We start from the raw sequence: 26,041 nt of genomic DNA, 5'->3' as shown, positions 1-26,041 counted from the left end.
AATTTTGTTTTGCGATTGGGTCTTTTTTACATTTTGTTGAAATGTTTATTTGCTATGTGTAGGGGTAATAGGGGTAGTTTTATTATGAAGTGTGGTTGAATTGTTAGGATATTTTTGAAGTTAAAGAACTGTGTGGTAGATTTGGCTGAGGTTGTTGATATCTGTTCTATTGTTTATAGTGTTTGGTGATTTTTTAATATATATCATTTCTTTTATAGTTCTTTTATCATGGTTGTGTTCATACGCTAAAACTTTGGTGCCATTAAAATTTGGGTTGTGGTTATCAGTAACAATATGCTTATTTAGAGCAGTACTAGAATTTTTCATATGTTTGTGTCCATTTTGTCGGTTATTTAATAATTGTGACGTCATCCCAATGTAAACTTTATCGCAGTCAAAACATGGAATACTATAAATCAAGTTGGATTGTTTCATAACAGGAACTTTGCTTTTTAGTGACGTGAAAAGTTTTTTCGTTAGGTTATAAGATTTGTAACATGTTTGTATGTTTTGTTTTTTAAGGATATTGACTATATTTTCTGATAAGCCAGGAACGTATGGTATGGCGGTAAAGGAAACAGGATTTTTATTTATAATGTGCGTTTTTTTATGATATTATTTATCAAATTAATTGGGAAATTGTTATTGATAATTGTTATTGTTATTGGTAATCACGAACATAGAAACCAGCATAAAAAATCTGCCAGCAACTAATTGTAATGAAATTCGAACAAAAGTTGTCAATGCAATTAATAACCATAAAAATAAAATCAAAAACAACAAAATCAGAAACAACTCTACCCAAAAAATTATGATCCAAAATGTTAATAAAACCAGATGGTTTTTCAAAAATAATCCGCAAATAATTGTTGTAAAGCCCGATAAAAGTAAGAAAACAGTTGTAATGGATAAATCTGACTATGAAAACAAAATGAAACAACTTCTCAATGACAAACACACTTATAGAGAATGAATAGAGATCCCACCAGGAAATTTCAAATTCAGAATAATTCACTTATTAAACAATGGTCACAAAAAAAGATAATTACAAACGAAATGTTTGAAAAATTAACCATCAATAACGCAACCCCCCCAAAAATTTACGGCCTACCCAAACTCCACAAGCAGAACCACCCCCTCAGACCAATAGTATGCAGTATCCAATCACCATATTACAACCTGTCAAAATTCTTATCCAACAGCATTTCCAAAATCACAGGTCAAAATCAATATTACATAAAAGACTCTTTCTCATTTAAAAAATTCATTGATTCTGTACAAATTCCTGAAAACCACATTCTTCTCTCACTAGATGTTGTGTCCCTATATACCAACATTCCAAACAATTTAGTAAAAAAAGTTATAGATATTAAATGGGACGTATTGAAAGAACATACCCCACTACCTAAACCTGAGTTTATAAAAGCATTAGATCTAACACTTTCTAATAGCTACTTCCAATATAATGATGAATTTTACCAACAAATAAGTGGATGTGCTATTGGTGCGTCTATATCCAGTAGTATAGCACAGCTAGTAATGGAACATTTAGAAGAAACAGTAATAAAAAACTTACATTTTAGCCCATTATTTTTTAAACGTTATGTTGACGACTGCATAACAGCAATACCTCATGATAAAATAAATTTACTTATAAATGCTTTCAACAGTTTCAATCCAAAACTACAATTTACCAAGAAAACAGTAATAAAATAAATTTTTAGACCTTACATTGATTAAAAATAATAGTCTAATATTAACAGAAAGGTACACAAAGCCAACATGGTCAGGCAAATATTTAAACTATCATTCTAACCACCCCATAAGCCATAAAAAATCAGCAGTGATAGAGTTAACCGACAGAGCCCTCTATTTAAGTAGTCCCCAATTTAGACAATAAGCCTCAAAAAAAGTAACTGATACACTTACCAATAACAATTTCCCAATTAATTTCATAAATAATATCATAAAAAACGCACATACAAAATGTACAATTCTACAAACCTCATTATAATTAAAAATCCTGTTTTCTTTACCGCCATACCATACGTTCCTGGCTTATCAGAAAATATAGTCAATATCCTTAAAAAACAAAACATACAAACATGTTACAAATCTTATAACCTAACGAAAAAACTTTTCACGTCACTAAAAAGCAAAGTTCCTGTTATGAAACAATCCAACTTGATTTATAGTATTCCATGTTTTGACTGCGATAAAGTTTACATTAAAATAAATAAATAAAATAAAATATTTATTAATCCTTTCAACTATTGTTAACAATAGATAGGATAAGTCAAAAACAGAGTTATTAAGTTTCAATTGACAAACAGGACGAAACAAGCACAATGATCACTAACATAGACTATGTAAAATACACTTCGATATCATCTCAAAATTGAAAAGTATAATTCAAATTCCTCTACAGTATAGAAACATTCTCTGATAAAGAGTTCCCTAAGTCTATACTTAAAAACCGCCGGGGATCCTGCGTATTTTATTTCGTTCGAAGACAGTTAAAAAAACGGAAGCCTGCATTGATGGGCTATATAAAAGAACTATAAAAGAAATAATATATATTAAAAAATCACCAAACACTGTAAACAATAGAACAGATATCAACAACCTCAGCCAAATCTACCACACAGTTCTTTAACTTCAAAAATATACCAACAATTCAACCACACTTCATAATAAAACTACCCCTATTACCCCTACACATAGCAAATAAACATTCCAACAAAATGTAAAAAAAGACCCAATCGCAAAACAAAATTTTATATCCGATATCCTGCAGAACTTAGACACGCACTGTTATACATATTGACACACCGTTTTCCATCAACTATAACATTTATTGTTAAAATGATAATATGGAAAAAAGCCAAATATAATAATGAATTATGCAGTACTTGCCAAGGTATGTAACCCTCCTTTCTTGAATATTTAACACTCAATTTAATAGGGTTTTTTGTTTTATCTTCCAGCTGTTAATTACTGGAAAATGTTACCCTCCTTCACTGATTAAAAAGAATTTTACTGAAGATGCCCCTGGTCAGAGGCGAAACGTTTAATTAAAATCTTTCTTTTCGTATATTTTAATTGAACATGTGCCCAATAACCCAATAAAAATAATCAAATATATATATATATATATATATATATATATATATATATATATATATATATATATATATATATATATATATATATATATATATATATATATATATATATATATATAAAATCTAGAAAGGTTAATGCAGTCAAGCTGCTGGAAAATAATTCCATGAAAATCAAAAATAAATAGATAAGTACTCTTTGATCATTCCCATATTGATTTCAATTTAAGAGCCACCGGTATACAGCTGTTTCAGCCTATTGGGCATCGTCAGTACCGGCAGGCGGTCCTCGATTGAAGACAAAATGAGAAAAAACCAAGAAAGTACTTGATAAAAATAGCTGCGTAAACGCAAGCGAAACATAAGTGGAACCACCTATTGGTGTGACACCCAAGTCAACTTGCCAAGTTTTTATGTCAGTGTTGGTGTTTTGACCAATCAACCGACAACTGCGGTAGCAGAAATTTGGGAAGCTAACCTGAAATGCCATCGGAAAACGAATCCACATGTTTCTAGAAATGATATGAAATCTAGAAAGGTTAATGCAGTCAAGCTGCTGGAAAATAATTCCATGAAAATCAAAAAATAAATAGATAAGTACTCTTTGATCATTCCCATATTGATTTCAATTTAAGAGCCACCGGTATACAGCTGTTTCAGCCTATTGGGCATCGTCAGTACCGGGCAGGCGGTCCTCGATTGAAGACAAAATGAGAAAAAACCAAGAAAGTACTTGATAAAAATAGCTGCGTAAACGCAAGCGAAACATAAGTGGAACCACCTATTGGTGTGACACCCAAGTCAACTTGCCAAGTTTTTATGTCAGTGTTGGTGTTTTGACCAATCAACCGACAACTGCGGTAGCAGAAATTTGGGAAGCTAACCTGAAATGCCATCGGAAAACGAATCCACATGTTTCTAGAAATGATATGAAATCTAGAAAGGTTAATGCAGTCAAGCTGCTGGAAAATAATTCCATGAAAATCAAAAAATAAATAGATAAGTACTCTTTGATCATTCCCATATTGATTTCAATTTAAGAGCCACCGGTATACAGCTGTTTCAGCCTATTGGGCTTGCGTTTACGCAGCTATTTTTATCAAGTACTTTCTTGGTTTTTTCTCATTTTGTCTTCAATCGAGGACCGCCTGCCCGGTACTGACGATGCCCAATAGGCTGAAACAGCTGTATACCGGTGGCTCTTAAATTGAAATCAATATGGGAATGATCAAAGAGTACTTATCTATTTATTTTTTGATTTTCATGGAATTATTTTCCAGCAGCTTGACTGCATTAACCTTTCTAGATTTCATATCATTTCTAGAAACATGTGGATTCGTTTTCCGATGGCATTTCAGGTTAGCTTCCCAAATTTCTGCTACCGCAGTTGTCGGTTGATTGGTCAAAACACCAACACTGACATAAAAACTTGGCAAGTTGACTTGGGTGTCACACCAATAGGTGGTTCCACTTATGTTTCGCTTGCGTTTACGCAGCTATTTTTATCAAGTACTTTCTTGGTTTTTTCTCATTTTGTCTTCAATCGAGGACCGCCTGCCCGGTACTGACGATGCCCAATAGGCTGAAACAGCTGTATACCGGTGGCTCTTAAATTGAAATCAATATGGGAATGATCAAAGAGTACTTATCTATTTATTTTTATATATATATATATATATATATATATATATATATATATATATATATATATATATATATAATATATATATATATTGACTTGGGTGTCACACCAATAGGTGTTTCCACTTATTTTTCGCTTGCGTTTACGCAGCTATTTTTATCGAGTACTTTGTTGGTTTTTCACATTTTTTCTTCAATTACTAATTAATTCTTACTATTAGTTAGTAAGAATTAATTAGTGAGATATGCCCGTGGAAGCCATTGTATGGCGAAACACGTGTTGGGTTTTTGTAAAACTGTCTAGTAAAATTCTCACAATAAAGTGTTTTTAGAATACATCTGATTTATCTTTTTTTGGTGCTCTGTTCGTACTTAGTTATGTTATAATTGGTTTCTGAATTATTGCTAATTTTCCCTGGTATATATTATATATTTCTTGGTAAAATAAATCATTAATATTACTATTTCTTTTATTCCGGACCGTTCATTATGAAGGAGTCACAGTTTTTTTTAATCCGGTGGCGAAGTGTTTGATAGAGATGCTCACGAGATAAAATGAACATATGTATAATGGAAAAAAAACTAATTTAAAATTCGTTTTGCTCGGTGGTACATATCGCGGTACGCCCATGACTAGTCGTGGGTGTACCAGAACCAGAATTTCATTCAGGTTTCTTGCTGTTATTCATGTCGTTATGGCCCGTCTTCATCACACTTACCTTTTGTAGTATTTAATTAAATGATGATTAATCGTGATTTTTTTTAAATGACGGCAAGCGTTAATGGAAAAGGCCGTCAGGCGATTTTTTATTCAAATTCAATTTTTTTTTCTGCGTTGAAACGAGTGCTTGGGGGCGTGGAGCGGGAAAATCACATTAATTAGATTTGTACATGTCGTAAATCATAGAAAATTGAATTTTGTTGAGAAAAATGTGTTAACAATCTTGTAGGTAGTGTTGTTGCAATAAATTGCAGATTCATCTAGGTGGGAATCGGAGATGGATGCCTTCTGTCAGGAAATGAGTTCATTTCTGTTTAAACTCGATCCGAATAACAACCGCCCTACTCAAGTTATTTTCAGAGCTTCAGAAGATGCTATATTATAATGAACGAAATAGAGCAAGAAATTCAAATTTCGATTTACAGAAATACAAACAGTAAAAAAAACCAATAGCCGTAACTAATGAAATATAGTCTGTTAAAATTATCTCAAAATTCGAATTCTATGCGAGCTAAGTATAAACGAGGTGTTACCTTTTTACACGATTTATATTAGCTTCACCTGTATGTATGTAGAATAGAATAGAATAGAATTAATTCGTGCAATGTATACGTAAATAGTATTCGCATACGTCAATGGGATAAATAGTATATATAAATTAAAATCAATGTAACACAATACAGTCAAATGAATATTGTTGTATAAAAATATATCAATTATTTATTAGATATGCAACAAATTTGTTGATGAGTCGAAATAATTAAAATATTCTTCGAATATATAAAAGGCATTCTGTAAAAGAATATTCTTAATTTTCACTTTAAAAGTGTTCATACTCATGTCTAAAGTCTGAAAATCATATTACCATATGTAGCTGTTTCAGCCTATTGGGCATCGTCAGTACCGGGCAGGCGGCCTCGATTGAAGACAAAATGAGAAAAACCAAGAAAGTACTTGATAAAAATAGCTGCGTAAACGCAAGCGAAACATAAGTGGAAACACCTATTGGTGTGACCCAAGTCAACTTGCCAAGTTTTTATGTCAGTGTCAGCCAACAATTGCGGTAGCAGAAATTTGGGAAGCTAACCTGAAATGCCATCGGAAAACGAATCCACATGTTTCTAGAAATGATATGAAATCTAGAAAGGTTAATGCAGTCAAGCTGCTGGAAAATAATTCCATGAAAATCCAAAAATAAATAGATAAGTGTTTTTTGATCACTCCCATATTGATTTCAATTCAAGAGCCACCGGTAGACAGCTGTTTCAGCCTATTGGGCATCGTCAGTACCGGTGGCTCTTAAACTGAATTCAATATGGGAGTGATCAAAAAGTACATATCTATTTGTTTTTTGATTTTCATTGAATTATTTTCCAGCAGCTAGACATCACCACAGTTACATGGAATCCTGTAAATTCCCGCCGACTCGAACGGAGCTCTACTATCTTTTGGTGATCTCAGATATGTTGTTAATTTTTCCCTTCTTTAGAATTTTCCCGACTCGGTTGGTATTACCTTCTATATATGGCAGATAGACAGTGCCTTGGGGTTGATTTTCACTGGTGGTTCTCTTCTTCTACCTTGGTCGCGTATCGCGGATTATGTCTTTTCTGTCGTAGCCGTCCACTACGACAGCCGTTAGGTGTTTTGTTTCATCGTTGACGTACCTTTCTTCACATATTCTCAAAGATCTGTTCACTAGGGCGTTGATAGAGGTTCGTTGCTGTTTTGGATGATGGTTGGATCCATTATGTTGGTATCGTACACTGTACACCTTATGGACTAGTTGATTACCTTCTTTGATGACTAAAACATCAAGAAATGGGATTTGGGTGATTTCTTCGAACTCCATGGATTCTTCTAACAACTGGATTTTTTTAAGAAAGCTATTCAGATGATTTTGGAAGTTCTGAAGTTCTTCTTATCCATGGCTCCAAGCAACAAATTTGTCATGTACATACCTCAACCAGTGCTTCAGTATCAGAAATGTTGTTTTCTTCTTCATATTCACAACTAATTGTTGCTCTTGAAGTTGTTTTCCAATTTTACGGCTCATCATTGATTTGGTACGTCCGTCCCTGCAAGGAGGTACAAAATGGGTGTATTATCAAAAAACCTTATGAATTTGCATTTCACATTATTGTAGTCAGGAGGAACGGTTAATTTGCAAATTTATTTATAAAAAAAAATGCCGATGGCAAATGACTCACGTACAAGGTGCTAGACAGAATTAAATGTCAACTGTTCTATGTATATCATCAAACCGGTATATTGTAGGAACCAATGATAGGTCGAAATAATATGACAAACATCTTCTGAAGACTTCCATAGTTTTTGAATTGATAGATTTCTGTATCGTACTTCAAGTTATTGTTATTGAAATATCAAACAGTGGAAAGATGTCCGAGAATTCAAGAATTCAACAATTCATTACATTCTTTTCTAGTACTTCACTACATTTTATAAGATATAATCCCCTCGTCCCGTCTATTTGTCTGAACGGGATACACTCAAAAACTACCTTATGGGTTTTCATATCGTTTTCATCAATAGTGGGAATGATTCAAGAGGAAGATACGATTATATAATACCGTTTCAATTTCACAAGTCATAATGAGTTCTTAATTAAATTACTCACCGAAAAGTAGTTTCTTCGTGTTAATGATAAAAAAATATAGCAACAACCAAATTTACGAGACAACACAAAACGACATGAAACAAACGAATGATTTTATCTGTGATTCTGACAAGGTGGTGTCTGTTTTTTGATCAATCACGGAAAAAAGAAAGAAGAATGAAAAAAGGGTAAATTATTCCTGAGCGAACCTCATGCGATGTTTTTTTTTATCAAAATTCAGCAATTTCGGAACAAATTTCACTGCCACACGTTTCATACACAAAATCTCTGAAACATTTCCATGGCATGTGCCAACTGATGTCCTAACATCCTCAGCGACTCCTATAATAGTGATTCAACGATTTTCCATAACAATTTTTTTCATTTCCCAATATTTCCATGGATTCAGGTGAGCTTCATCTTTCACATCTTCTGGACTTTCTGTGAAAAGCTGATACCACCGGTAAACATTTTTCTGACCCAGAGTTCAATCACCATATGCCACTGCTAACATATTCCACACAAAATTTTATGCAAATTCTTTCATTAATTTTTTCGATAGCGGAAAATCGCTGAACTCGCAAAACATTTGTAACTTTCATACCTCTCACCAACAAACTAAACATGCTAAACAGCTGACGGGGGTACCAATTTAAAAAAATTAAAAAATCACCAATCGAATGTACGTATTGCGGGAAGTTGAAACATTCACCTTGTTTTTTCAAACAGACTTTGTTCTTCACACTAATTCCTATTCAACCAGATATAGATAACAAATGAAAAAAGATTTATTTAATTTTTATACCGGTCTTCACAATTTAAAACAATGTTCATTCATCCTATAAGCGACACTAGACTTTTCTGCTCCATGAAATATATCATGCGTCATGTGTCTATTAAAACAAATAATCGCGTGCCCAATCTTTATTTATTACAGCCCTCACAAATAATTACATGAATCAGTGACTTTTCCAAGGAAAATGTTTCGATCTTTTCAAGTTACACTTTATTGTGAGAAAAACTTTGATAATGTGTTAATATGAACAAAATATTAAAATAACCCCAAAAAATATTGAAACTATTTTGTGGGAATTTATGACATTCCTTGTAACAATAATTGTAACTTGGATTATTTTGGAACAACATCCAGAATTCCTAATGATAGAAGAACATCACATAAAATTAATTTAAAACTCAATAAAAGACATCAAGTTGGTTGAAGATCGTATGATTTGAATTTTTATGTTATACAGTGTCATCCCCAAAGTACCCACCATATAGAGAACTTGTTCATTAAGGGTTTTTCAACAAAAAGTTATTCTTGATAAAAGTTTGTGCATCGCCTAAAACTAAACAAGAACCAACAAAATACAGTAAAACACAAATATTTGATTTTGAGACGAGAGTAGAGTACTCTTATTTTGAAAAATATCAGGAAATGTTATTCAAGAAAGTTGTTTAACATTAAAAAATACATCTAGATTTGAAGTCTAGAGTTGAAATCATCTAGATTTTGAAGAGCACATAAATTTCAAAGTTTTTGGTGCTAAGCTATTTTTATTTTTTGTTAAAATCGAAAATTATTCAAAGTTGTACAGTATTGTAACAAAAACTTAATATTCAATGATATCAAATCACAAAACATCAAAATAAAATAGGTATTTCGGAACAAACTTGATTTGCTGGAGATTTTCTTGTCTGAAATAGTTGTCCAAAATAATATCCAGAAAATCAATGAGTTTGTTTCAAAATACCTATTTTATTTTGTTGTTTTGTGTGTAATTTGTAATATTACAGGCTTTTAAAATAAACCGTCGTATACAAGATATTGCCTATATATCGTTTCAGCAATTTTTTTCGTAGTCCCCATTAAAAAAAATGGGTAAAAAAATAAAACTCAACTTAGATGTCCATGACTTCAAACCTAGATGTATTTTTTAATGCGGAACAACTTTTTCAAATAACATTTTGCGAGATTTTTCAAAACAAGAGTACTTTACTTTTGTCTCAAAATCAAACATTTGAAGGCTCCTCGTAAATTACGTATGTTTTACTGTATTTTGTTGGTGCATGTTCAATTTTAGGGGATGCACAAACTTTAGTGAATTTTTTTGTGGAAAAACCCTTTTTTTTGTATCTTGGGAGCTGTCTGACTTGTCCATTTAGTCCAAGTCTCCAGGAAACACTGCAGCCTCTTGGGCTTATTGCGTTTATTCTCCCATCTTCTCATGACACCCATTTCATCAGTCTCGTTCCCTGTACTAGTTTGTGCAGGTTCCGGGTTGGATGTTCGTCATATTCTTCTGGACGTAATTTTGTACGTCCATATATTGCCTGCCTCCTGTGATTCAGTGCCTCACATTCGCTTAAGATGTGTAGAGCTGGTTCTTTCCCTTCGTTGCATAATCTGCAGCTGAGGTCTCCATTGTACAGTCCCATTTTATTCAGGTTAGTAACCCTGTAATTATTCTGAGCCGATCCCTACTATATTGAAGTAGTTTTTCGGTTCTTTTCTCAGACGGTTCCCCAATGAAGGTTCTACTGTGTTTGTTGTCAGGTACTTTTGTCCAGTACTCTGTGTGCTTCTTATTGGTCCATATCCTAATCTGGTTTCGTACCAGTGATTTTGATACCCCCAGAGCTGGTTTAGGACCTATATATGAAGTTGATGATCCGCGTCTAGCGCATTCATCAGCTTTATCATTACCTGTGATTCCTGAATGCCCTGGCACCCAGTATAAAGTTAATTTGTTCCTGTTTGCAAGTTTATTCAGTTCTTCATGGCATTCCCAGACCAGTTTTGATGTCATCTTCGGGTTTGTCAGAGCCCCTAGTGTGCTCTTGCTGTCTGTAAAAATATTGATCCGGTCATTTCTTTGAGGTCTCAATTTAATAAGCCTTGCACACTGCAAGATAGCATACACTTCCGCCTGAAATACGGATGTGTATAGTACTAACGGATAGCTGTAGTTTAGATTTCTATCCGCTCGGTATATTCCAGCTCCCATTCCATGTTTGGTCTTCGATCCATCTGTATACCAGGTGTTTTTTCCAAACATGTTTTCGGGATGACTAATGGTCTTCCACTCTTCACGGCTTATGATTTTGGCCGTGAAGTTTGTGTTAAAGGTGTACTTCGGTGTCATGTGGTCCGTGCACATATTCAATATGTGCTCCTCCACTTGTTCCGAAATTTCTGTTCGGTCCGATCTTTTGTAGTTCGGTGAGTTTTCCAGTCTGAATTGGCCCATCCTGGCCTCCCCCATTATCACAAAGTATAAAGGAGGTAGATTCAGGAGTGTCTCCATTGCAGCTGTTGGGGTAGTTCTCATTGCTCCCGTCATTCCCAAACATGTAAGTCTTTGCAACTTGCCTAGTTTGTTGATGGCGGTCGCCTGCTTCACATTTGGCCACCAGACCAGAGATGCGTATGTTATCATGGGTTTAACCACCATCGTGTATAGCCAATATACCATGTCTGGTTTTAGTCCCCATGTTTTTCCATAGGTGCGTCTGGTGAGCATCAGTGCTACCTCCGCTTTCCTCTTTATCCTGTCCACATGTTGATTCCAGGTCACTTTGGAATCTAGGATTACTCACAGATATTTAACCTCCCCCGACACTTATATTTCTTCACCTCGAAGTTTTAGAGGTCCGAGACCCTCCGTTTTAGTCCTCTTGGTGAATGCTACTATGGTCGATTTGTATGGGCTTATGTTAAGCCCTTCACTTCACTTCATTACATTAATGTATTTACCCTGGACTAGGATGACTAAGTCGTCTGCATAGCCCAGTGCTTTATACCCATTACGGTCCAGGAGACATAGTAGCTCGTCCATTACAAGGTTCCATAACAGTCCCCCCTGTGGACAGCCCCTTGCTACCCGTGCCACGACTGTTTCCCCCATAATGGTTGTATATACCAATCTTCCCCTAAGCATGCAGTCTATCCACCTGCAGCTTGTCTTGCGAGATTTTTCAAAACAAGAGTACTTTACTTTTGTCTCAAAATCAAACATTTGAAGGCTCCTCGTAAATTACATATGTTTTACTGTATTTTGTTGGTGCATGTTCAATTTTAGGGGATGCACAAACTTTGGTCAAATTTTTTGTGGAAAAACCCTTAATAAATAAGTTTCCCATATGGTGCATACTTTCGGGATGACACAGTATAAAGTCTAATTAGGTAGAACTCAATCAGTATAAACATGTGTGTACACTTGTTGTAATTTTGTAACTGTTACTTGAATACTATATGGATTCTTATCAACTATCAAGCAGTTCATATAAACACTACTCTGAGGTGAAGCTGGGAGAGTTTTTTCAACGTATCACCATTCAGATCACTTCGGTACTGCCCATAACCTCAAACGTATTCTTCTTGTTGGTGATAGTAATGCAAAACAAAATTGAACGAACTCGCCTTGAATTTCAAGAATCATTGACGTTGAGCATATATTTTGGATACACAATTTATATTATATCCCTACCGAATTTTTATCTTTGCCTATTCTCCCAGCCCGTTTCACGTTTACCAGGGATTACCATCAATAAAAATGTAAATTTATTATCCAGATTGATGACCCTATTCGAGCCATTCTCTCCGCCTACCCTACATTTTTTTCTTCCAAACTTCACACCCGAATGAAACCTTGTTAATTTTCCGCTCGATGTATCCTGGAAAATTATTATTCGTTCAATGCGACACATTATTTTTCCTAATTAGACTGTTCATTGAGCAATAACTTTGTATCACTATTATTTATAACGATTCTCTAATATTCACTTACGTCAAAATAAATTGTTTTGAATTTGATTGTATTCAGGAGGCGTGTGTAGTTTTTCATTGACGTCGTACTTGCGTTAATTAGTATTCTCCAATTAACGAAGTCGATGAGTAATCCTTTTGTCTTAGACAGGACATTGAAATGCGCTGCACTGTAGGTATTGAGATCATCGCTACGTATTAACACATCTGGAACATTTCTTCTCAGATGAATGAGTAATGTTGTTCGTTCATTTATCCAGTTTTCTCCTAATCTAACCTAACTCTTCGAAAAAGAGCGTATAGGAAAATGAACCCCGGCTCTAATGTTACCAGATTCTGATTTTGAAAATCACACAGGCCAACAAAAAATTGGTTGTATAATATATTTCTGACACAATATTGCCCACAGTTTTTTAATAAATATGACATCGATTGATGTTTAGATGTTCTCTAGATGTTCTCGGTAATCACTCACAATCTCTGGTACCGTCTACTATTTTTTACGTCCAGGGGCACTATTCTTGACCGTTCGCAACTTTTAAGGTCCTTCCAAAGTTTGAATATTGCGAATGACCCTAGAGTAATGGTATTCTTGACCCTTCGCACAATCTGCAATCGCTCTCAATTTACTGCGAGCGAACTTTGTAGTTCGCAAACGATTTGCGAACCACAGAATTTTGTGGTTAGGTAGAGTGGTTCAGAAAGTTTATGTTTAGTGGTTGAAATTTGTCGTATTAGTTGAGTTGTACCTAGTTGATAAATTTATATAAAATGGATGAACTGCAGTATATAGCAAATTTAGATAACTTAGAAATAGCATAGGAACCAATACATCAACCTAATAGGTTTAATAATATCGATCCTTTTGATGTTTTGAGTGAGCATCAGTTTTTGCAAACCTTTAGAATGGCCAAGGAGCTATGTAGATATTTAATTGATATGGTATCTCCGTTTATGCGACCACAACGACGACGTACTGATATGAGCGTTGCTACCAGGGTAAGATTGATATAAATTTAATAAAATGTTTTTAAAAAATGTATTCCTCAGGTACTGGTCGCGTTACGCTTCTTCTCAACAGGAAGTTATCAAATGGACATCGGGAGAGGAATTTTTGTATCTGTTTCACAATCTTCTGTATCTCGATATATTGAGGAAGTAAGTGTTGCACTTAATGAGCCAGCAATTTTTGGCAGATGGGTGACTTTCCCAAGAAATATGGAAGAACTAAATGGAGAACGATTACGGTAAATACCTACAAAAGTATATATCTTTCTAGAAACTGGGTATATAAACAGATATTCAGTTTCAACTCAACCTCCACATATCTGAATGAAAACTCAAATAGTTTTTAGATTTTTCAAAGATTTCAATTTTCCGGGGGTTGTTGGCTGTATCGATTGTACGCACATAGCAATATTTCCACCCAATGTCGATGATGCTGAACATCCCGAACATATTTATGTTAATCGCAAAGGCTACCACTCCATTAATGTTCAACTGGTAAGTCTACTTCTACGTTTGTGATTGCAGATTCTGATATGCCTTTTTTAAATTAATTCAGCAAAAATGTAATGACAACTTTAATTTTCAATAAATTGATGGATGTAGCCGTTACTACAAACCAGAAGTATGATTGAAAGATGTAATGGGGTTTTGAAAATGAGATTCAGATGTTTATTCAAGCATAGAGCTTTGCATTATAAACCAGCCGTGGTATGCAGGATAATAAACTCGTGTGTTGTTCTTCACAATATGTGTATAGAGTATAACATCCCAATGCCTGAGAATGACAATGAAGATATACAAAATATTGACTTTGGAGTTATTCTCAATGCAAATCTTAATGATAACAATGAAAATAATGATGGGCACATTCCAGTGAGGCGCATAAATCCCCAGCTAGCTGCAGGAAGGAGAGCAAGGCAGCGTCTAATAGATAACTATTTTCGGAATAATAAGAATAATTTTGTACATTATCAGAATGTCCATTATATTGTTATATTATACTGGTTAACCATCAAACACTGAAATCAAACACTGAAATATCAAATACATATAAACCAACAATTCATGAAGTTTCATTTGAACCATAAAGATTATTTCTCAGTAACCTTACTGTATATTTTAAAATTTTCGAAAGAATATTGAAAAACTTGATTTTTTTCGTGAATTCCATAAAAAACCGTTTATGAAAATATTGGTTTTTACTAGTACGTAATTTACGTCAATAAAATATCTTGTTTTGGACATAAAAATATTTTTTTTCAAAATTTAAATTTACAGGAATTTACAGCAAACAGCTTCTATTTAAAATATAGCCTCAACTAAATCTCTTAAATAGTGTATGCTTTCTTCCATTGCAGCAGCTGTTCTTTCCTTGGCAGCTGCTGATCTTTCTTTGGCAGCTGCTGTTCTTTCCGTGGCAGCTGCTATTCTTTCCTTGGCAGCAGCAGCTTTTTCTTTAGCTGCGGCAAACTCTTCTTCAGCAGCGACAGACTTTTCTTTTACAGCAGCTAACGTTTTCATCATCATACTTTTTTCCTCACAGTATTTTTCTTTAATACAATTTTTCCGGCCAAGGGAAACCTTATAATTAGCTGCTGCCTCAGATGCATATACCAACTTCTTTTTTGATACACGAGGAAACTTTTTTTGGACACGAATTTTAGGTGTTTCCTTTGATGTAGAAGGTCCACACTCTAATTCAATAGGTGGCAATTCATCAATATTCACTACATCACCAATTGGATTTGTTTGGTTTCCTTCGCTTGATTCGAATGGAATAAGATCGTCTTTCCCATTTGTATTGAATGTAAAATCTGTGCAGGATTCTTTAATATTCAGATGACCTTGTATCGATACAGGTTTAATTGTTTCAAGCACCTCTCTCTCGAATTCATTTTTCGGATCTTGCACAGCGGGTCCACCACCAGTTCCATTTTGGTGTCTGTTGAAGTCACCATGTTTCACTTTTGTTCTTGACCTTATAATATCATGCCATGTCTGAAAAATATTTGAAATTGTTCACTTATCTACTGACCAACTATGATAAACTTCTTACCTTTCTCCAGGATTTTCAATCTTTATTTGTGCCACCCCCACAGCTATTGAGGAGCACTGCTAGCTCCTGCCACAAAATTTGAGCATCTTTCTGTGTAAACTCATTAGAAAACTTTCCACTTATGAGACGCGGATTTTTTTTAAGAATTCCAAAATCAGCTGTTTTTGTTCTGATGAGGCATTATCTCGTCTATGCTTTTGGTTGACGTTCATCAGGAATATTATCGAATATTTGAACACCTAATTTTAATATTTTATTAAATTATAACAAATAGTAAGATGTTTATTAATCTATAATCGTAGACTATAACTCGCGGCAAACACATAATTTGAAATTTGACATAACATTCAACATTTGTATATAGACTAACCAACATTAATGCGGTGTTGCCGATAATAATGTGCGAATGATTACGTTTCTTACACTTTGCGAAGGGTAGTCAAGAATAGCATTTCCATTAAGTCTTCGCAAGTAGACCCTTCGCAGTGTTGCGAACGATCGTAGTTGCGAAGGATCTCAAGAATAGCGCCCCAGGTACGTTCATGAATAACTTCATTGAATAATATGTAAATCCCCATTTTGTAACCTTCACTTTGAAGTTTGGTTTCTGCTGATAGGGAATTTTTTACGTAAATATTTGAAACATTCGCTATCTGTTGGCAAGGTTTGCATAAACTGTTTCACTAACTTGATGTGAAATGGTGGTAGAAGAATTTTCGCTGATTCTACTGTAGTTTTATGCACAGTATTAAGAACTAATTGAGATACTCCTTAAACGACATTTTTTTGTGGAGGACTCAATATTTCATACTGTTTATTTGGGGTTCATAACCTTCCTCAATCTGAACAAATAAAAGATAAATCAATAGAGATCTGCTGAAGTGTTGTGAAGGACAAACTGAAAAGTTCACCCGAAAAGTTACTGCGTAATATAAACTACTGGAAAGTCCAATTACTCAGTAACTTGTCGTAGGTTTTGATAAGCTTTGCTTACAAATTGAAAAAAATCAATTGAAAAAATTAAATATTGGTGTTATATTTTTGATTTTCTTGAAAGTATAATATATAAAGGAAATATTCACTTCAAGACCTAATGATTCAACAACGTACTTTTGTAACTAACAACAAACATGACAGTTCCTATTCCTAATACTTATATCTCATTGTCATCAAAAGTATGGTAATATAATATATAACATCTCTCCATTCAAGTTCAATTACTTATATAATTCGAAGTCTTTGAATTTTGATGGTACTCTAATAATTCTATTAGATTTTCTAGGAATGGGTGAAATAGAAGATGAAGGCGAATGTGTTTCCAACTCTATTTTATTTTCATCAAGTGTGTTTTTAATCGATGGCTGATTATCTGGACTGTTATTAATAGTTGGTTCTGACCTAAAGAATTTTCTGTTTCTCAAAAGTTGACCGTCATCTGTATCTACCACGTAGGCCCTAGAAGATGAATGAATTCCCTTTATTTTACCTCTCTCCCAAACTTTTCCCTTTCTGTAATACACATTTTCCCCTTCATTTGAAGGCCGCAGGTCTTTTGCTCCTTTCTATTTTAATAGAATTTTTGTTTTTTATGTGCTAATATTCTCTTTTCTTGGTGTCAGAAGTGGGCTTTCTTGAGTGGTTCACAGGCAGATGGGGCGATAATAAACCTGTTGTTTATTGTCCGCTTCAGCCTAGTTCGAGGAATGATACTCTGAACGAATTCGACTTTCAATTATCGGAAATCATTGACTTTATGTTGACGAGAGACACCGAATGGCCAAACAGCCCAAAACCGATCTGCAAGTGTGTTCCAATAATTTCTAAATCTAGTGCGGCAGTTGAAGCGCCAGAGGCATATGCAGTAATAACTTCAGTGAAGAATCCTGCACTGACACCTGTCGGATATAATCCAACGCCCTTCGTGGTATTAGTCAGGGGAGTAGTTGTTTTCTGATAGGTATCAGTTTATCAACCTACAGTGTAGGGAGGTAAGAATGGCCTGACCGATTTGCATTCACAACAGGTTCGTCTCAATTTTTCAGACAAACCGTGAGGTAATTGTGTTGTTGTTGGGTTTATAATGATTGTGGAATCTGTATGTGCTGGTTACTGTTTCTACCGATTTCATCAAGACCTCTTTCTGCAAAATATTCTGGATATGCGTTTTCCTCCGAAATTTTGATAATAATAGTCATTTCAGATCATCAACTGAATTCAAACCGTCCTAGCTCTGCCATACAAAAAGTAAATAAGCAAGTAAATTTAGGAAAAACAATATCTTATGAAGTTATATCCAAAAACATCAATGCTACAGTGATAACCTTTCAATGATATTTCTGTTTTGTTTTCATTTCCTGGGTTCTGAGAATTAAGAATTTTTTTTCTTTCTTGAACTATTTTTCCGATCTTTGACATACAACATACTTTGTGGAGAAGTCCAACGTGTTCGTTGATTGCCGATGCCTACACCAAAGTCTTTCTCTTATTCAGTATTATATTATTTCAAATAATACTGACAATAATTTATTAAGTTGAAGCTGGGATGATTCTGCAACGTTACATGGCTGACGGACTGTAAATAGCCATGATGCTCCCTAGGTGGCTCGGTGAGTTATTAACATTACCTACTCAGAACACGAGACTAATGACCAATGCAGTCGATGCCGTGACACCCAAAACAAAAATACTGACAATATAATTATAATTATTTTTCATTGGAAATTCAATATTTTCATCTCACTCTACTTCTTTGGAATTTTGGACATGAAATTTCTAGAGAAAACTCGAATTTCAAAAAAAATAATTCGAAATTCAAGTCGAAATATCGAAAAAATAAGTGGAGATCCCGAAAAAATTGTCAACATCTCGTTTTACCCTTTTGTTCCGAAATTTTCACTTAACAAAATAAAAGATCGACTAAAGATAATCTTGACAGAAAAATATACTTGATGATTTCCAACACAAATAAATGAAAAATATACATTTCTGCGCCATCTGTGAGACAATAGCAGAACTAGGCGTAGTTAAAGTGTGAATAAAGAAGCGACCATTTTTTCTGCTAGACAGACAGTTCTGTAAACGTCTTTATTGAAAAGTATTTAAAAATATCATTTGAATATTTTGAGAAAATTGTAAAAATGTTTATCACTTGAGTGCGAAAGCGCAGATGGGCCACATTTTTTCATCATTTCCAATTACGATTTCATTACTCGAAATTTCGACTGTAATCTCGAAATTACTACTTTAAACCCAAAATTTCGACTTCTACCTCGAAATTAAGGCTTCAAACCCGAAATTTCAATTTCCAGTTAATTGTCATGATTTCTACTTTAAACTAGAGATTCGTTTAATGCCAAGGCAACTGGTTGCCTTGAAACTAAAACCCAAACACAAGCATTTATGATGCAACACCAGACAGCGGTGTTTCGACCCTCTCTAGGTCTCATCGGTGGTGCTGGGCTGAACCACGAATGCATAGCTGGGGTCAACTGTGCTTAAAGGCCCGAGTAAGTAAGGACGGAAGTCTTGTAGTCTGGCTCACCTGTACATTTACTCAATGACATAGTAATTTACAAGGGTTTCAACTGGGTGATAGTTTGGGTTTTTATCTATATTAGTTTTCGTTCTGATTTGAAAAATTTCAAAAATACTATTTCAACATTTTCAGACAAGGCCAGAAGCAATAACTTTTAATTTTTTCAAATATATCTACGAGAAACAAAGTTCAAAGTTATAAGAAACCGTTTTTGGCATTTTTTCAGGTAGTTAATTTTCCACAATCTGGAAATTTCATTTTTTTGACGTTTTTCGAATGAAATAAACCCAATTTCTTCTGGATGTTTTTACAAGTATGTTGGTTTTCTAAAACATTAGTCTTCTATATAAATATTTTCCAGGGTTTATTCAATTTGTAGGCAACATTTTTGGTGTGACAAGTCACTGACTAAATAGACCCTTCACTGTAACTTGATGGGGTCAACTTTTCAGTTTACCATTCATCACACTTCAACTGATTCTCTATTGATTGAGCTCTGTTTATTTTTTGGTTTGTGAAAGATTTTACACCAAGAAAAACAGCAAGAACCATTTACTCCACCAAATATGTTTTGCAACTGTAACTATTTCACTATAATAATAATCTTGTGATGTGAAGTAGTTACTATTACAACTTCCACACTAATAATATGTATCGTGTGTAGCACTGATGTAAAAGTGTGGTATGCTAACTGAAAAATAAAAACTTAGAAAGAAAAACATTTTTTCATAAATACATATTTATTTTCATGAATGTAAAAATATTTTACAAAATTATCATTTACTGTACAATCATACTATCTACTTGAGCAATGTAGCATGATAAACAAAGGTACTCTCACTCTCCCTTTTATGAGGAAACGATCATTACAAAGAGAAAAACTATCCTGTCTACTATTGCTAGTGTCTACATCAGTCAAAATCATATCAATCGACAGAATCATAACAACCATTTCATTTTATTTATATAAAACTTTACACATAAATATATAAACAGAAATAAGGTATTTTTTCCATTTTTGAAATATTCAATACAACAATTTTTTCAAACCATCGTAACTATTTCTCCCTCTCATACATTAGTATAGATAGGGAGATTTTTTTTCAGAAATTCCAAATACGGATAAACTCATTCAGGAATTTTTCTAAATATCGTATTTCTCCGAAGAAAATGATATATTTTCATTATATTTGATATTACTCGACTTACATCATCCTAGAACTGAAACAAGTGTCAAATTTGTTTTGATTTACGTAATTCGCCACTAGTCATATTTCTATTCCCTTTGGACTTGAACAGGTCACATTAAAACATTCCTACTATGAAATCCATAAAAACAACAATAACACCATGAAAATCACTCATTAGTTAATTGAAAATTACACTGATGTCCTAAGGAAATCTAGATTCCTTTATGAATTTTGGATCCTTAACATACCTAGGATGTATTATATTATGATAAGAGTTGGATCTAGCAATTTGTTCTCTGGGATGGTACCTCGTTTCAGTTGGTGAATGCTTTGTTTTCGTCTCGTATCGAGAACGTACTTGTTCTGGTCTTTTCTGCTCGTACATTCGTGTATTTTTCGCCTCCGGTATCCTCTGTCTTTGCCTAAAAAAATTATTTAACACTAAGAAAAATGGTCCAAATGAACTGTTTATTCAACATATACATGATATTCAACATAATGGTTAACATATTATCATTGAATACCATTTAAATGGGTGACTGGTGTGAAATAAAAATGTTTTATGGATTATAATGTTGCAAATCATCCCCTGAAAAAAATAACGCAGGCCGCCGCTGGTCTTTGTCAATCGACTGTGACTTGGCCAAGGTCGCGCTCATCTCTAAGTGTGTTACTGGATCGTTCTAGGTGTCGCGTCCCTTCGAGAATAATTATATTGGCATCCTAAGACTTCCATTGGCATATATAAACACTACCCACTCGCATATCGGAAGAAGTCTAATTGACAGTACGTAGTGCGCAGTGGAATAAAGTTATATATAAATCTAACTCTACCTGAAGAAGAAATAATAGAATGTAAATGTCTTCTGATGTTGCAAAGCAATACATTATCATATTTTTTCATTATTGGATGACTGATAGAATCTAGTGCCGATTTAGAGTCTGACACGATAATTGATTCGCCCAACCTGTTGCTCGTTATCCACAGTAATGCCCTTTGTATCGTGTAAACCTAAGCTGAGTAAATAGATGCATCATTATATATTCGAACTTTGTGAGCCACTTTGGTGGTTGATACGTGAAAATCACATCCAGTACCTAACTCAGTTTTAGAGCCATCAGTGTATATAATTTCCACATTAGGCTTGTGGTAACTCAACAAAGTTTTGATGAGGTTATTATTCACGCTAGGAATTTCCGAATATTGGGGAATTATGACAATGAGCTTGAGTATTATTTCTTGTAAGTTAAGGTAATAAAGAAGAAAATGGCAAGGCTTCGATAGATTTCATCTCTATATAGGCCTCTGCAAAAGGTGGACTATTTTTTATTCTCCAATAGTTGTTTGTGAAATTCTCTACCGACAGACTACAGACCTTGTCTGTGAACCCGTCTGATGATAACCTCAGTTTTTTGACTGATATCTTGCATGTCAAGAATTGTCTTCTTATATGTAGAAGTGGCTCTTGTGTCTCCGCTAGAATTGCAGTACATGGAGAGGTTCTAATTGCTCCTATACATATTCTAATTGCCCATACAACACACATCCATAGTCGACGATAGAGCGTATATAGGCCCTATAAAACATTAGTGATATTTTTGGATTTTCACCTTGCATAGTGTTTGCTACACCTCTTAACATGTTCATGCCTTATTCACATTTTTTTGCACATGCTCAATAGGAGACGTCCAGGTAAGTTTTCTGACCAGAACCATACCTGGATACTTATGCTCGTGCTTCACTGGTATATTGATACCACATGATTTTATTCTATTTGTAGTAGAGAGGGGAAGTCTGGAGAAAAATGTGATTTTTCGGCTGTATACACGTTGAGTAGAATGGGGCTCATCACTGACCCCTGTGGTAATCCTTGAGAAACGAATCTAGATTCATGCAAGACGTGGGAATCTCTCACAAAAACTTGTCTCTCACGATATAGCATATTTAAACTGTTATCAGTTTATTAATCTTAGAAACTGAATATAGGTATGTTTGTTGCTCAAAAAATATATGACAATGCAGCCTATTGACATACTTGATAATACGCGACAAAGACGTACGACTAATATTATCAATAAAGACATTGACTTTTCAGCAAAAAATTATAATATTTTCATCAACTGTTATATAAAAAAATTAAGGAATTTCTTTAAAACAATAAAAAAGTCACTTTTAACTAAACCATACTAAAGCCTTGATTAATATTTCAGTGATAAATTTTAGGTTGCGTTTTCAATTAACTTATCAGTTTATAGTAGGTATAATGTTAAATTTGACAAGTATTCAACGTAGTTATTTGTGGCAAGTTTTTATTTTATATTTTCAATGTCTTCGTGTATAATTTTCATAATTGATCAACTATATTCTCGTATTCCTCTTCGATAAAAAACACCCACCTGTAATATTCTGCTTCGGAATCATTTCCAAAGATATCCAGCACCTGTGATGAACGGAACTGATTTATGGCAGCCTCAGAATTTCGACGCCAGGCGTCGCGGTACCTTTTCTCTAAAGCAGCGTCGTCTGGGGGAGGTTTTCTTTGTGAATGTACAGATGATTCGCTGGAGTTTTCTTCTGACGTACCCAGGCCTAAATCTTTTTCGACGTCGGGATAGACTTTGAAGGGTTTCTTGGCGTATCTGAAATGGGATTCCTTTTTTATTAATTCGTTTCTACGATGTTCAAATATTTAATAATTTCTCTCCATAGATGGCAGCATGTGCTTAATTTTTCAAGCGTAAGTATAGCCAAGTATAAGTATAGCTGAGTGTAAGTATAGTTGTTTTCGAAACTGTAAATGACCAATTGATAATATACGATAATTGGCTCGAAATATACTTAGAAAACAGTTTTTGCTCTGATATTATCGATGCCTTGTGATTTCTTCGTTTTTATGTATATGTATATTCGCAGATGATAACTCTTACCTCTCTATACTTGGTATGTTAGATCCTTTCAAAGCTCCTAAATTGCTACCGTTTAGAGTAAACTGAGGGTGTGGTATGCAGTACGGAGAAGGTAGTGATTCTTCTATGGTGGATAGTTTCATATCGGAATCATCAGTGGATCTCGAACACGATCCTATAAACAAAATAAAATGTGACTGAATTTTTCAAATGTTTTTGACACATTCATATTAGGGCGATGGATTCAATATTGATATGATTCAGAATGAACTATCAATCTTAGTTTTTTTCGATACCGAACAACACTTAGTGTAGAAGAATTTTTGAATTATTCTTTTTAATGTAATAAAAAAAAATAAAATGTTTTTGTGAATGACCTTACATTGTCTCTCAATATTTTGTGTACTATGTGACGTGCTATAAACCACTGTGTGAAATAGCCAATATCTATCTATCTCTCTATCTATCTATGTCTTGTTCATCCCATCAGATTCATTTGATGAATTTTCTATTATAAGAAATATTAATAGCTCCAAAGTCAACAGGACACTAGCCGGGTTGGCATAGTTTGTTATACTCATTCAGTCGACCTCTATAAGGAACGTTGGTTCGAGCCGACATACATATGATCGATTTCTAATGCGCATCGCCCATTCCTTGTCGGGAATATTGCTTTGTAAAATTAGACCTCCTTGATCCTTAACTCGCATAAGTCTCGACTTCTGAGAGTTGTCGTTCGAAAGACAGCGTTTGCCAGTAAACAGAAAACAAATGTTTAACAGATTTTTTATATTTCTCTTGATGTTTTTTTGAATTGCTAATATGAAAAACTTCAGCTATTTGAATCAGATTTTTCAAGTTGTGTTTTGACTTTGAGGTCATAAAAATATGCTGCTCGATTTTCTAGTGAAATCATCAAAGATGCTTTCGAAGAACCAATCAACATGAGTCCAATCGTGAAAAAAGAAAGTTTCAGAAACATTTGATATTTGATAAAAATTATCTCTCTTGTGTTTAAAATTGCAAACAGTGTCAATGCCGACAAACGAAATTTCAAATTCCAACTTTATATCATTTGGACTATAATATTCTGATTCTTATGATTTTTTACATTCGTATTCTTTGAGTAATGAAAAATTGATGATTACCTGGTCCAAACAAGGACAGTAATACGGGAAGCAAAAATAATCCATGCATCGCACCAAAAAAGACCACTAGGAATACCATTTTGAAAAAAACTGAGAAAATATAATTGTTGGCTAGGTGCAGAGCAAGCATTCCCAAAATAGTGCTCACAGATCCTTGGAAAATGGGAAGTCCTAGTGCGTAGAGAGATTCCTTCACTTTTTCTTTCGGAGTTTTGGCTTTTGATGACATATAAGCATAGCAAATATGGGCCGTAAAGTCGACACTGAATCCTGAAAAATATGAACGAAATGTAAGCTTTTAATTTTTTTCACTGAAATATCCAGATATTCAATAATAATTTTTTATGTCAAACATACCTATACACATAATAAGATTGATCATGGAAATAGAATCCAGGTTCACTTTCCATAGAGCCATATATCCTACGACTCCTGCTTCTATAGAAATTATACTGAGCGCTACCCATAAGGAGCACAAAATATTGGGAATGAAGATGAAAGACACTAACATCATTATTCCAGCACCAATCACCATATTCTGGATAGATAGAGGTCGCACCAATTCGAACTGCAAAAAATGAATTGAATTCAGGAATATATAATACTTTCACATCATTTTCAATTTTATTCATTCACGAATGCACGTCTCTCAAATAATTCTGTATCAATAGTATTCTCCAGATATTGATAAGATTGGAATTACTATTGGTAGAGTTGGGTTTTCTCAAGGACAGAATACAAGCACTACAGGAAAATCCTCGAGGCGCTCTCAGAGCGGTGCCTATGCGAAACTAGTGATTCACATTGGATTTGAATCGCTGGAGATTAAATCCATTTGCAAAAACGTTTTCAGGAAGTTTATTCCACGTAAACGCAGTACCGATGATATGTACCGCTCTTGGTGGAATCAAATGTGCCAAGTCACTTGAACACTTTCCGTGAAAGTATCCATAGAAGAGAGACAAGCCCCCAACCTTTCTTCGATGTTTCAGACTATCAATCAGGCGGATGTTTCTCTTCTGAGGTGTGTACAATTTTCTAGTTCGGAACAGTTTTCCAAGCTTTTCAGAAGCAGCCTTTGCAATTGCAGCTACATGGTTGTGCCAAAACATATTGGTGTCCATTTTAACCCTCAACAAACGGAATTGCCTGTTCTGACATTCTTATATCCGGATCGGAAACATTTATTTTCTTGGAGAAAACTGATGACTGGGTTTTTGTAGCATTAAATTGAACCTGGTTACTTTCTTCCCAATTCAAAATCACTTCTAGATCCTCATTAAGATATGCAACCTCCTTCTGCCGCTGAAGATGTACATACATAGCCA

General features: G+C 34.3%; 1 protein-coding gene and 1 long non-coding RNA gene across 2 annotated transcripts in view; one reads left to right on the top strand and one right to left on the bottom strand.

Moving 5' to 3' along the window:
• Positions 1-26,041, top strand: part of LOC141482424 (uncharacterized) — a 442,404-nt gene that overhangs the window by 354,229 nt on the left and 62,134 nt on the right. The gene's annotated exons all lie outside the window — the stretch shown is intronic.
• The window catches only part of Ptr (patched domain-containing protein), an 88,029-nt gene continuing 82,587 nt past the window's right edge, over positions 20,600-26,041 (bottom strand). Inside the window, exons 12-16 of the mRNA XM_074175646.1 lie at positions 25,071-25,281; positions 24,714-24,983; positions 23,587-23,740; positions 23,056-23,298; positions 20,600-21,080 (exon numbers count right to left, since the gene is read on the bottom strand). Coding sequence (XP_074031747.1) covers positions 20,861-21,080; positions 23,056-23,298; positions 23,587-23,740; positions 24,714-24,983; positions 25,071-25,281 — 1,098 coding nt within the window. The 3' untranslated portion in view covers positions 20,600-20,860. The remainder of the gene's footprint in view (positions 21,081-23,055; positions 23,299-23,586; positions 23,741-24,713; positions 24,984-25,070; positions 25,282-26,041) is intronic.

Source organism: Leptinotarsa decemlineata, unplaced genomic scaffold (genome assembly GCF_025532065.1).
Source record: "Leptinotarsa decemlineata unplaced genomic scaffold, Ldec_3_MD MMD2_tig00001064_RagTag_RagTag, whole genome shotgun sequence".
NCBI classification, from domain to species: Eukaryota; Metazoa; Arthropoda; class Insecta; order Coleoptera; family Chrysomelidae; genus Leptinotarsa; species Leptinotarsa decemlineata.
This window is presented reverse-complemented; position numbering and strand designations above follow the sequence as displayed.